Source organism: Pezoporus wallicus, unplaced genomic scaffold (genome assembly GCF_028554395.1).
Source record: "Pezoporus wallicus isolate ANWC-B61680 ecotype Strahan unplaced genomic scaffold, APGP_CSIRO_Pwel_v1 contig_8403, whole genome shotgun sequence".
NCBI lineage: Eukaryota > Metazoa > Chordata > Aves > Psittaciformes > Psittacidae > Pezoporus > Pezoporus wallicus.
This window is the reverse complement of record NW_026641953.1, coordinates 385,065-397,561: the sequence shown is the minus strand read 5'-3', so window position 1 is coordinate 397,561 and position 12,497 is coordinate 385,065. Positions and strand designations below refer to the sequence as shown.

The 12,497-nt window shown below is 47.0% G+C and overlaps 1 protein-coding gene across 3 annotated transcripts; it reads left to right on the top strand.

Annotated features, from left to right (window-relative positions):
• The first annotated feature begins 5,582 nt into the window (after nucleotides 1–5,582).
• GNPNAT1 (glucosamine-phosphate N-acetyltransferase 1) lies at nucleotides 5,583–10,635 on the top strand. Of its 3 annotated transcripts, none has more exons than XM_057426296.1 (6): nucleotides 5,583–5,606; nucleotides 7,724–7,911; nucleotides 8,602–8,664; nucleotides 9,324–9,451; nucleotides 9,959–10,020; nucleotides 10,425–10,635. In XM_057426296.1, exons 2-6 carry the CDS (start codon nucleotides 7,740–7,742, stop codon nucleotides 10,570–10,572), a joined length of 573 nt encoding a protein of 190 aa, XP_057282279.1. In that variant the 5' UTR covers nucleotides 5,583–5,606; nucleotides 7,724–7,739; the 3' UTR covers nucleotides 10,573–10,635. The 3 variants fall into 3 exon arrangements, with proteins under 3 accessions (XP_057282279.1, XP_057282277.1, XP_057282278.1); XM_057426294.1 differs by lacking the exon at nucleotides 5,583–5,606 and adding an exon at nucleotides 5,817–5,919; XM_057426295.1 differs by lacking the exon at nucleotides 5,583–5,606 and adding an exon at nucleotides 6,795–7,002.
• The last annotated feature ends 1,862 nt before the right edge of the window (nucleotides 10,636–12,497 follow it).

Genomic DNA, 12,497 nt, shown 5'->3' with positions numbered 1-12,497 from the left:
ACGAGATTCACGGCCATCTCACCAGTGAACTCCGAGTCCTTCACTCACCTGAAGTTTCACTCCTCCCTGGCACTTCCTACAGCATGGACATCTCTGTGGATGGACCATATGGCTCAAAACTGGTGGGGAACTCTGAGCAAACGTATCTTGTCAGCCTCCCTCCCAGGGCTCCAATACACCCAGTGCTAAAATCCCCCAAATGTGAGCTTGTTCTCTGCAACCACATGCTCTGGCTTGCTTTCTTTTCTCTTTTTCTCAATAGTAGATCTATCTGCAGTTAGATTAACAATAATAAGAGATGGAAAGTGCCTCCTGTCTCATCCAGACCCTATGCTCATCCCCAGGAAGGAAGGAAGGAGGGAAAAAAGAAAGGAAGAAAGGAAGAAAAGCCAAATGCCTGCTCAGCCTCTTTCAGGCCCTGCTCCCTTCAGCCCCACTGCCCTTCCAGTGGGACTCCAGCCCACAATTTGCCAGCTCTGGGCATAGGAATCGGCCACCATTTTACTTTTTTGTCTCTGTAACCTTGGAAATTGGAGACGGAGAGAACATCGGCTTCAGCTTCTGTTTAACAACTGCCACTTAATCACTGCACACACAGTGCAGCCCGGGCAGAAGACGAAGCATTTCCACCGTGATGGATAAACAAGAGATGAAGCCTGCCAAGCGGCTCACATGGCAATATTATCCTCTGCCTGCTCAGCAGCTTGGATTCGGGGTGTGCTTCTTCCCAGGCCCCACGTTTAGCTCCACCAGCAGCCAGCTGCCAAGGGACATGGCAAGGCTTTTCTGCCACGGCCCTGCTGAGCCTTCAGCTGGGATGGCCACAGAGCTGGGACTCACGTACCATTGAATTGTGAGAGCTCCCTCCTGCCTAAAGCTTCTCTCCAAAGCCCTTCCTGCCGCCCATCCTGGCAGGGAGACCACTCTGTCTTCAGGTTTCAGGGGACCTGACTGTTCAGGACGGACACTTGCCCATGCCCAAACCTTGGCTGCCCCAGGGCAGCACAGAGACCAGTTTTGTCCATCAAATGTATCTCCCAGCATCCATGGAAGGGGAGGACAAGAGATCAGGGCTGTATTTCCTTTGAGGAAGCATCAGTCCTGAATTTAATCAAGCTCATAGAGAGGTCGTAACCTTTGGGAAATACAGGAAAATCCTCTTTAACCAGCCCAGTGATGGGACACTGGGTGAGACAAGATCCTCTTTAACCAGCCCAGTGATGGGACACTGGGTGAGACAGCATGTTTGCAGAGACAGTTGCGAGACAAATGCAACCTTAGCACCACCGGCTTGTATGCGGTGGAAGGGGAAAAGCTAAAAGCTGTTATTTACTCACTAATCCATCCAGAGAAGATAGTTTATCGTATCCACAGTGTGCTCATTTTGTATGGGAAGGCTGGGGAGATCTGTCATTCGAAGCACTCTGTCTGCAGCTGATGAGAAATGTTCTTTTACCTGCAGGGACTGTCAATCTCTGGTTACCTGCAATGCACTTGTACCCACTGTGCACAGGTTCAGGACACTTCAGGATCAAAAGTACTATTTGGGCTGTGTGCCCCATAACATCAGATCTGTTTTTGATCTGATCCCAACTCGTTTTTTGGGGTGACCTGATACTATTTTACTTCTTATAAACTAACCACATCCAAAGGAGTGTGACAGCGATAAGTTTCCTGCTGGAGTCCCTTTCGCATGGTTTTTAAGCCCCAGCTTGGACTCTTTAAGTTGCAAGATTTGAGTATTAATATTTCTGTTGGCCTCAGATGGGGAATTTCTCCACCTAAAAAAAAGTGTTTCTGGGCCATGGACAGGAGAGACAAGAAAACCTGAAGACACCAAACTCATGTGTCTTCCAGCCTCCATGGATAGTGTGTTAGGGCTGCCTCTGCCAGGGGCAGCCTCGGCTTCCCTCCCAAAGCAACAGCTCGGGAAGGGGGCTGTGACACATCTGTGGTTCCTAAAACTTCCCCTTCCCTCGCAGTTAAATGATCTTTAGCTTCTTGTTTAAAGATGGTATAACTATTTCCAGCGAGGTACAGACGGTCCAGATGCACTTTTTTCATAACTGCACTAATGCTATCACAAACCCCAAATAAATACCATTTCCCGGGTCCCAGGTGACCATCTGAATGGTGGCAGAGCATTTCTAAAGACTGCCAGGTCTTTATTTAGAGTTTGAATACATATTCAATTTCTCGTTATCCATCCACAGGCAATATCTGGGGAGACACAGCAGCATTCTTCTTCCCTCTGGCAGACAGATGGGGGTTAAGCAGGCGCTGGGTCCTCCGCAAAATCTGGGTGCCCAGGGCTGGTTTATGCAGCTCTTCTGCAGAGATTTCCAATGCTTGGGATTTATTGGTGGCTGGATACAGCCTGCCCTACTAGGGGCTAAAAAGAGTCAAAGAGGCTGGTCCTTAGGTATACCGAGCCCCAGGCATCTGTTTCCAAAACAGAATGTAACCAATTTTATTGTGTCAAGGATTTATTCGTGCTCACTGCCTTGTGTCATACAGCCAAAGGAAAGGAGAGCGCTTTTTCTCTCCTCATAAAGCAGGGTGTGTTTCAGACTCAGACATTTATATCAAGCAAGTGCATGGCTCCCTTCCCACCTTTCTGACTGTCCTGCAGTTATGAATTTGCAATTTCCCTGACTTATGATTGCCTTGTTCCAGTGCTGGGAAATTTGGAGCAGTCAGAGGATATCACTTCGCTAGTTTTTTTTTCTGCTGCAACAAAATACACTGCAGTGGAACCAACAAAGAGGAGATGAACACATCCGTGACACAAGTGGAAATGTGTTATTTCAACTTTCCCCTTGCTCTTCACTAACTAAATCCTGGCCTTGGAAGTACCGGAGAGATTTATCTGTTGGCTGCTGTGAATCCCCACTGGCCCTAATTGCTTGACCTTTAAAAAGCCACCGGATGGGACTCAGGGGTGTGTCAAGGAGATGTGAGAGCTCATCAGTGTCCATGTGCCTCTCACCAAGCTTTCGGTTGGAAGCAAAGCCTGTCTTTCATGAGTGGAAAGCCTCAGGAGCCTTTGTGAATCCAGTTTCCCCTTACTGGCTACCCTAATCCAGTCCTTCCCTAGTGGCCACCTCTCTTTAAAAAGCCCGCAAGAGCACTGCCATCTCCTTCCAAGGGGGTTAGAATTAGAGAAAAAAATTAAAACGTAGCTCATAGGGAGGGGGTGGCTGAAAACCAGCTGGCCCTGTCCTGCCCTGCCTCTGTGGTTGGCTCAGGTTTTGCCAGAGGGTTTTGGATGGGCCCTACGAGGGGGTAAAGATCAAATCGTTGTGAGAGGTGAATCCCCTCGCAACACCAGCCCTTCTCTATAATGTCTCTGGGCTCATGAAATGGACGAGGGTTCCAGCAGCACTGACAGAGTCACTGTTCAGTTTAAACCCCTCCAGTGGGGCAGATTTCTTTGCTCTCAGCTTGCAAATGCAGTTGAAGAGGGTCTGTTCCCACCCCTTTCCTTCAGAAAGTTTTTCCATCCAGATCATCCCTGATCCAGTTTAGACTTATACTGCTTCAAAACCCACGTGCAGAAAGGTTGCTGTCCTCAAGCCAAGCTGTAGTCAGTCCTGTGGTGGTAAATAGGACAGGACTAGTTTCCAGGGAAAAAAAAAAAAAATAAAAAATGGAAGGGCAAGAGTTTTAACCAAACCAAAGGATTTTCCCTGCAACATTATGCTGCAGCACAGTAGAAACTCTGGAGGTCAGAAGCTGAGATACAAGCACCAAAGAAAGCACTGTTTAGCTATTAAGTACCATGAGCCAGATGCACCTTCTGGGTCAGGATGTCTCTACACAGCCATATGCTGGAAACTGTGAGGATGTACTTGGATAAGGCTTGTCCAAACCCCACCATATTCCCCTTGCAAGTCCAGGACCTCTGCTCCAAGCCTCACTGGGGAGAGCTGGGCTGACCCCATGTGGTCATGGCCTTGTTATGACATGATTTTGTTTTTAAAAACCCTTGACCTTCCATAGTTACTTAGGTAAATGCAATCTACTTCACATCTGTCAAATCTTTCCATCAAGGAAAAGACACTATGGAGGAAATTAAACTAAATCACCGTATGTCATTTTTCACACAGTGGAAATGTGTCCACACCCCCAGTTTCCCTGTTTAACCAGCTGAAGTAGCGCTTCCCCGTTTATTTTCACGAACAGAAACAAGACATGGTGCGCATCTTTCAGCATGGATGGGACCTTCCCAGTTCTCTTCATCCCTCAAAAGAAACGAGAGAAGGGACAGGAAGGGAAAGCTCACACCCAGTTTGTGCCTCTCCCTTGCAGTGAAAGGTTAATAGTCGCAGTGATTCACCCAGGCAGTCCCCAACCCTGACTCCGCCGGACAAACTTTGGGTGAGCACTGCTTCCAGACTTTGGGTGTGCCTGAGCCCAGGGAGGCTGGCGTGTGTCATCTGGTCACTCCAGGCCTGCAGCATTGAAGACTAAGTAATGATGTCGATTGTTTCCAGGGTAACAGAGAGTGATTCATTCTGAGGGTAAAGTAACGGGGGGAAGAAACACGGAAAATGAAAATCATGTCTCAGAAGCACACTGTATAATTATCTTGTGCAGCAGGCCTCCAGCTCCATGCTACATGTGAGCCTTGACCTCAGCTATTTATGAAACAGTTTCTCAAGGTGATCTCCAAGTTAGGGTTGTTTTTTTGTTGTTGTTGTTTTAATTGAAAAGTAAGAACCCCCCTCAGTCAGGTCCCCTGCCAGCCTTGGAGGCTGAACAAAGCTCATTCCATCCCAGGACAGCAAGTCTTCTCCAAGGGGAGCATCAAAGCCTCCAAAAACAATCTCCCAGAGATGAAAAGTATCAAAGGGAGGGATTCTTTCTTTACAAAAGCTGCTGCCACCTGCAATTCTTCAGGAGAAAGAGGAACCTTTGTATAATCCTGTCACCTGAGCCATCCCTCCACAGGTACCCAGAAGCCTGTCCCGAGCTCTGGCCATCTCAAACACGAAACAGCTTTCCAGAGGCACTCCGGAGGCCAAACCCCGGTGGCAACGCAGGGAAACGTATGCGGAACAGCCAGCACTCAGCGCCAGCACTCAGTGATCTGCTGCTTCTGAGAAGCCTTGTATCACCCTCACTGACCCCATGTGGCCAGGCCTCAGTTTTACCCTTTCCCCCACAGTAAAGTCCTGCAGTCTGTCAACACAAATACCACAATCTTCACAGTCGCAGGCTGAAAAAGTTTATGTGTGTGCGTGTGCGTGAGCGTGTGCCGCCTGCGGGGGCTCTGGGGGTTGCGCCGGCTCCTCGGTATCACCGTGAGGGGGCTACGTGAGGGGCGGCCCTTCGGGGACCTCCCGGAGGGGCTGGCAAGCGCGGCTGGGCGCCCCGTCTCCCCGAGGGGCTGTATGTAAGGGGTGGGCCTGCGCGGACACCCCCTCTGCCGAGGAGCAGTGTGTGAGGGGAAGAGACCCCCGCCGAGGGGCAGTGCGTGAGGTGAAGGGGACCGCTCCAAGGGGCTGCTTCAGCTCAAGGGAGCTGTGGGGACCCCCCGAGGAGTCGCACAAGGGGTGATGTGGAGCTCTCCCCCTGCCCTTTCCCCGAAGGCGCTGTTTCAGGTGAGGACCCCGCCGAGGGCCCGTGAGGAGCTATCTCTTGCCCCTCGGGGCAGGGCTGGGGTCTCTCCCGTGCCCGCAGCTGGGGAGCCGCAGAGTTCCGGCCGACCCCGCACCGGGTGCTCGGGGGTTGGTCTCCCTCGGGCGGGCAGCTTCTCCTGTGGGGGCCCCGGGTTCCTTCCGCGCCGGCTTCGCGGGACGGAGCAGGGGGAGGAAGGACGGCTGAGAGGGACCGGAGGTTCCGTGTGCGCTTGCACGGCCCGGTCCCGCTCCCGACTCGTTGTGGGAAGTCCAGGATGCCCCGAGGAGGTTTCAGGTAGGCACCAGGGCCAGCACGCGGTTTCCTGGAGGAGAAACTGGCAACCCATCGAAACAGGCCGAAGCTCTTCTTCCTTGCTGCACCTTGAACCCGTTTCTTTAATTAGTCAATGCATTTCTATTGGGCAAGTCATATCCCTGACTCCAGAAGATGCATGAAGCTTCAAGCTTCATCCTGCTCCAGCTGTGCTGGATGTAGTTTGAAAAATAACTTTTAGTTTGTCGTTAACTGCTTAAAGAGCATAAATTTATTTCTTTCATATGCTTTTATACTGCTGTGTGTGCTTGGTATTCTGTAACCTTGAGCTGAAATTAATTAGATTCTAGTCTGTACGGTACAGAACATTGTAATGAATTCTAGGAAGGCTTTGTAACGGGACAGGGTAACAGCAAGTTTAGAATAATTGAGATCTAGGAACAGAGATACCTAATGTGTTGTTGGAACGAGGTGGACTTCACTTTTGCTAAGCAGTGACATAATGAATACACTAGTGATTGGCTTGCAGTCTTCTGCACACATTGGTGTGATCTGATCACTGAAGCTCAGGACTGGAACTCAAAGACCTGGATTCTTGCTTCTTGCTCTCCCATATAGGGAAATGTTTCTCTTTGCACTTCATTTCCCCCACTGTTTTGTTTTTGAAAATTCATGTGGAATTTGTATTCATTTGGATTTGTACTGCTGTGAGAAGGGGGATTTAAAGGCCGTCATGTATCAGCAGGTGGCATAGAATTTTTGTGTTTTTTTTTTTTGTTGTTTTAAAAAAGCTTTTTCAGTTTAGTTTCTAGAGCCACCTTCCACTTTGAGGCTTGCATGTTGCAGTTAGGCTGATAAGCTTCATAGCTGACCTCTGGTGTACTTCCTTTGGCAGCTTAACAGGGCTGAAAGATATCTTATTTTGAAAGGTATTCATCCCAAATACATTTTTTTCTTTCTGGTGTTTATTTGGCCTATCCAGTGATGTGCCAGTACCACAACTTTATGGTGCAGCTAAGTTAATATGAAGATGCATAAAGAACTTGGCCTCGGGAGAGGTTCTCATGATACGCTCTGCTCATAGCAGATGCTGCAGGTGTCAAAGTAAGAATTATTTTCCTATACCTGGCAGTTAGGAAAACATATCCCTTTTCTTCCTTTTACCCTTAATTCTGGATAATGCACAATCCCCAGTCTCTCTTTTGTCATTACCAGGTGTCTCACTGTCACCTTGGCACCGTGTGTTTTACCCGTTAGTGGACACTGAGGTGCTGCACTTTACAGCTGAGGTGGCATTGGACAGAGCAAACTGACTTGCACAAGGAGTGCAGTATGGGCCATGAGCGTGTGCAGGCTGTTGTATTATCTGTGTTTTCATACATGTGTTGTAGTGCCTCTTGGCTGAGACACTAAACATTTGTGTGATGGGACTGGTTCGAAAAAGTGTAGCCAGTATGTTAGGGTTATTGAGAGGATGAGATGCTTTCCTTTTCAGAGGGCCACAGAGGTTAAATATCCCAGGAAATCTCTTATCTATTTGTTGGGGCTTTTTTTCCAAGAGAAAAAACTTCCCAGAGGCACACAAAAGTGCCATGTGTCAACTTAAGGTAATACATGTGGCGTCAGTGTGTGTGCTGTTTAACCCATTAACCCAGTCCAGTGGAAGCTGAACTTCAGTTGCAAATAAAATGAACAGCAGTTTGTTCACCTTTCTTGCATTCCTGAGGAACATCCTGTGGCATGATATAACCTGGGGAAACGACTTATTAGAGATCAAAGCAAGAGCTAACCAAACTGCCCCTTACCCATGTGCATTCTGTTCCAGACCACCTGCTGCAGCCATGATGCCTGTTGCAACCATGATGCTTGATGACACCCCGATGTTTGACCCAAACATTCTGCATGAACTCGACTGGAGCGAGAACACGACAACGTTTTCTCCTGCTATTTCTCCTTTAGATCCAGGAGATGGCTTGGTTTTGAGACCACTTTGCACGGCTGATTTAAATCGAGGTAGAATTCTGTTTAATGATCACCACAAAGGAAAGCTGGGTGCTGAACTAGACACTGTATTTCTGTGTGATCCCGCACTAGATTAGGATTGCTCATTTTATCTGATTGGGGTTATTTTTATCAGTAAGGAATTTGAGCACTTTGCACCATGGATGGATGCTGTGTTGGGTGACCCTCAAAATTGGTTTACTTGTTTTAACCTCAAAACCATCAAAATTCAAGTCAAATTTTCCAAATAATCCACAACTTCCTGTTCACCACAGCTTTGGAGAGAGTGTATGGTTGGTTGTACTGTTCCCTTTAATAGAAAAGTAATGGAAACCAGCATTATTCTTGGTGCAAGAAGATTTCTTCAGTTCTGTAACTTGGACAAAAAGGTTGTTCTGAAGAAACAGCTTAATATCACAGAATTTCAGGCTTATATATATATCTTGCTTGAACGTGTGCATCTTCTGCACTCAGGCTGCAGTTTGCTGCTGATCTTTCAGCGTTGCACAAGGCAGAAGTTTAATATTTCAGTCTAGTTCTGTAATATGTGGAGCGCAGGCTTTTACGTACAACTGAGTTGGATGGTACCATGGGGATGTTAACTCTCCAAACAGCCATGTCAGGTTGTTCAGTGCTGTTTGGAGCTAATTGTGTGTCTATGTTTCTCACTGAGGGTTGTTCCTTGCCTTTCTTTTATAACAGGCTTTTTTAAGGTTCTGGGTCAGCTGACTGAAACTGGAGTTGCAAGCCCAGAGCAGTTTATCAGTGAGTATATCATTATTTCTTGGCATTTCCATAGAGGTTGCTGGGAGCCAAAGGATGGTGATGCTGACAGCAAATCTACTTGGGTGAGAGGCTTCCAACTGCTTGATGCCAGAAGGATATATTAACTCAGCTCCCCCAAGGCACTTGGTGTGGGATCCACTTGCAGCTATCCTGAAGGATTGCTTCTTCACTGGGCCACACCTAAATTGTGTAACTGCTTTTGAGGCTGAGCTTTAGGAGGGGCTGCTGGGGGATGGCTTTCTTGGCTGAATTACTGAAGCACTAGGAGTGAGACAGAGGCTTTGCCTCTGATTGTAGCTCAACAGCATCCTGAGCTCACTTCACTGGTTCAGCCAAAATGTAAAATAACCTAGGGGAGGTGCCGCCACCTTTGTCATAGTGCCCCTAAGAGACAGCAGAGATGCTGGGGAAGGAGGGATCTCTTGGCAGCTAAGGAAAAGTTATTTGTTTCATTTTCCTGGTTCTGTCTCTGCGCTAATCTGACTCTGGCTTTTGGGTTCTGGGGTGTTGAGTGCATCATCCTTATGATCCTGAACCCTGCAGTGATGAGTGTTCAGAACCTGTTGCAAGTGTCAGACTTCACAGCAGTTTAATCTGAGATTAACAGTGACTGTTGTGCTGTCTGTCTGCTCCCACAGAAACCTTTGAGCACATGAAGAGATCTGGAGATTACTACGTTACTGTCGTAGAAGACACAAATCTTGGACAGATTGTTGCTACAGCAACACTGGTTATAGAACATAAATTCACTCACTCCTGTGCAAAGGTATCTTCTCTTGCTGCAGCTTTAAAGAGAGGGAAAAGATCCTGTCCCTGACTCTGTGTGTGTTGTTTTTATGGCAGCTGTGTGATGAAGTATCTTCTGCATTTTTAAACTATCTCCCATCCTTGGCTGCTCAGATAAATAGTAAGGGAAAGCTTTGGCTTTTCTTAAGGAGAGAGCAGTTGGATGGCTGTCCCGTTCTCCCTCGCAGTGAGCTTTTGAACTAGTCAGACATGATTCTGATGGAGCAGATGGCTGAGGATCTTGCTGCTGCAGAGGGAGTCCCAGCTAGATGTGTGAAAACAAGGAGCTAGAAATACAAATCTCTTGGTAGGGAAGGGCTGTGGTGGGGCTGCTGTTCCTGTTGGGTGCTGGAAGGGGCACTGTAAGTGTGTTGATCGCTGGAGGAGTGGTGTCTAAACAGCAGGAAATGCAAGTGTGAAGCATAAGCAGAAAGGAAACTAACACAACAGTGCTCTGTTCGACTAATGCTTGCCTGTGTTTTCACAGAGAGGAAGGATAGAAGATGTCGTAGTAAGCGGGGAGTGCAGAGGAAAGCAGCTTGGTAAACTGTAAGTATTTTCCCACTGTTGCCATTCACCAGCAGCAGGCAGCAAGCCCTCACCCTGCTGCTTTCTGTCCCCGATGGGCACCAGCAGCTAAGCTGGATCATCAGACCTTGGAGGGTCAGCTGGAGCTTGGCTCTGCAGCTGAAGCTGCAGGGCAGATCCTCCTCAGGCAGGCATGTGACAAGAATTTAGCCAGAAGGTATCACCAGCCGATGCTCTTAAAACGGAGGCATAAAGTTGTCTGCAAGATGCTGGTACTTGGTTCTGTTTGTTTCTTGGGATAGTGACTGTCTGTGCAGTGAAGGCAAATGCAGAGTGCTGCAAAACTTGAGTGTTGTAGGTCTGATAACTTTAATCAATCCAGCATTCCGGGCCAGCTTCAACTGTTGGTTTTCTGTCTTTTTCAGATTAACATCCACCCTCACATTGCTAAGTAAGAGACTGAACTGTTACAAAATCACGCTTGAGTGTCTGCCAAAAAACGTGGATTTCTATAAGAAGTTTGGCTATTCGGTATCTGAAGAAAACTACATGTTCCAGCGGTTCTTTAACTAAGAACTTTGAGGGTTTGGGTTTGGTTGGTTTTGTTTTTTTTCCATAAAGACTCTTGGTGGAGGAGCTTGTGCTACAAACATTTTCTTCATGGAAAATTTATAGAGTTTATTGCTGCAAATGTAACAATCCCTATAAATAATGATCATCAAATGTGTAAATCCTGGGGGGAAAAGATATTACTGACATTTTAGAAGGGTCCTCTGGGTTAGGAAATAAGCGCTTAGAACTAATTTTTACTACTGTTCAGTCTAAGTGAAGCTTTTGTTCTCACTAAGTTACAAAGGACTCTTGTTAAAGGGGTGGTTTTTAACCAAAGGTATATATTTTTATGTCAAATTTTTTCTTGCATTGTATTTTTCTAAAAGTTTGCGATTCGTTTCTCAATAGCGAAGTACAGCTCAGGGGACTGTTCTGCTGCCTGTACTTCACAGAAGGATGATGTAGCTTGCTTGGGTAGGGACAGTGCTTCTCTTGGGCAGAATGAGTGATACGGAACAGGCCTTAGTGCTGTTCTTGCCACGGAACCTCACTGAAGTGCTGATGATGTGTTGGTGCATCTCAAGTTTTATAGGCACTATTTTCTGAAACCGAATTTGTTACTGTTTGTGTGGGTAGGGGAGAATCCCTATGGGCTAAGCTAAACCTGATGTGCTGAGTTTAAAAATGGCTGGGTACATCTTGCTGCAGGGGTCCTGCACTTTAGCTGATAACTTACTTTGTTTTCAGGATAATTACTTTTCTGACAAACCCAACCACAACGTGTGGTTTGTGATGGGGCAAAGGTAACTGGGAAACTGGAGTGTCTGGCAGAGAAAACACCCCATCTTCAGTGGGGCTCCTAGTACTCAATGGGAATATGATTTGTGTTGGGCAGGAGTGTGTTCAGCTTTGTATTTGAGTTTCTGAGGGCTGGGGGGGCTGTGGTTGTGCTGGTAACTGCTTATGCTTACAGCATAGCAAGCCAGCAGGGAAACCCCCACCCCAGCCTGAGGGACTTGTGCTGCTTTGAAGCATCCCTCTTGCTAAGAGATTGGATAAATAGTTTTAGCACTTTTGCCAGCAATGGCAAGCAAATAATGTACAAAGCCCTGGTCTGAACAGTGGGGTTTTGTGTGGAGAGAGTGACAAATCCTGTATCAATGAATAGGGCATTATGAAAACACGAAGGTTCGTACAGAGCAGCTGGTTGTGTTTGTGAACAGTGAGGCTTGACAAAATGGTCGTTCTTTGTGGTGTGGAGAGGTACTTTAAGCTGTGGTGGGGTTCTGTTTAATGTTCCTGATGGTACTCCACTCACTGTAGTGTTTCCTTGGTGATGTCTGATTTATTTATTGATTTTTATTTTGGTTTTTTTTTTTTTTTTTTAATCTTTAAGCTGAATAAATGAAGACTGCCAAATGTGTCTGGCTTTCATATTGCTGCGTGGTGTCCAGAGGATGTGTGCACCTACTGACTTCCACAACAGTACCACTAGCTGAAAATAAACTTTGTTTTCCCTTTCCCTGTGCTGAAAAGATGACTCCACATTATTTTCAGCAAGTGTCTGATGCATGTTTTCAGCTTTGTAAGTGTTCAAAGGACAATTCTCTGCTTGTTCTGGGGGTGAAGCCTTTGCCTGCAGGCACAAACCCCAGGCAGGAGTTTCTAACCCACTTTCTCCTCAGCAGACCAGCAGCTCCCCATTTTCTTTGAGTTACTCTCCCCCCCGGAGACAGCAGCAATGCTCCCTGTAGAACATGGAAGTGGCTTGGGCCCTGACTCTGCACTAATTGTATTAAATCAACTACTGCTTTATGCTGGCCCAGATGACTGAGGTGGATTTTCTTGCCTTTCACAGTTCTAATTAATTCTGAATTTCCACTAGTTTAAAGTGGATGATTTGAATTCAGTGAAACCTATACCATGGACATAGCTCCACACCCTCA

Excerpts from the sequence above, each read along its gene's own strand:
- GNPNAT1 (XM_057426294.1), top strand. The coding sequence starts at position 5,900 with ATGCCCCGAGGAGGTTTCAG. Across the intron at positions 5,920-7,723 it reads ATGCCCCGAGGAGGTTTCAG|ACCACCTGCTGCAGCCATGA; the intron begins GTAGGCACCAGG and ends ATTCTGTTCCAG. Across the intron at positions 10,021-10,424 it reads GGAAAGCAGCTTGGTAAACT|ATTAACATCCACCCTCACAT; the intron begins GTAAGTATTTTC and ends TGTCTTTTTCAG.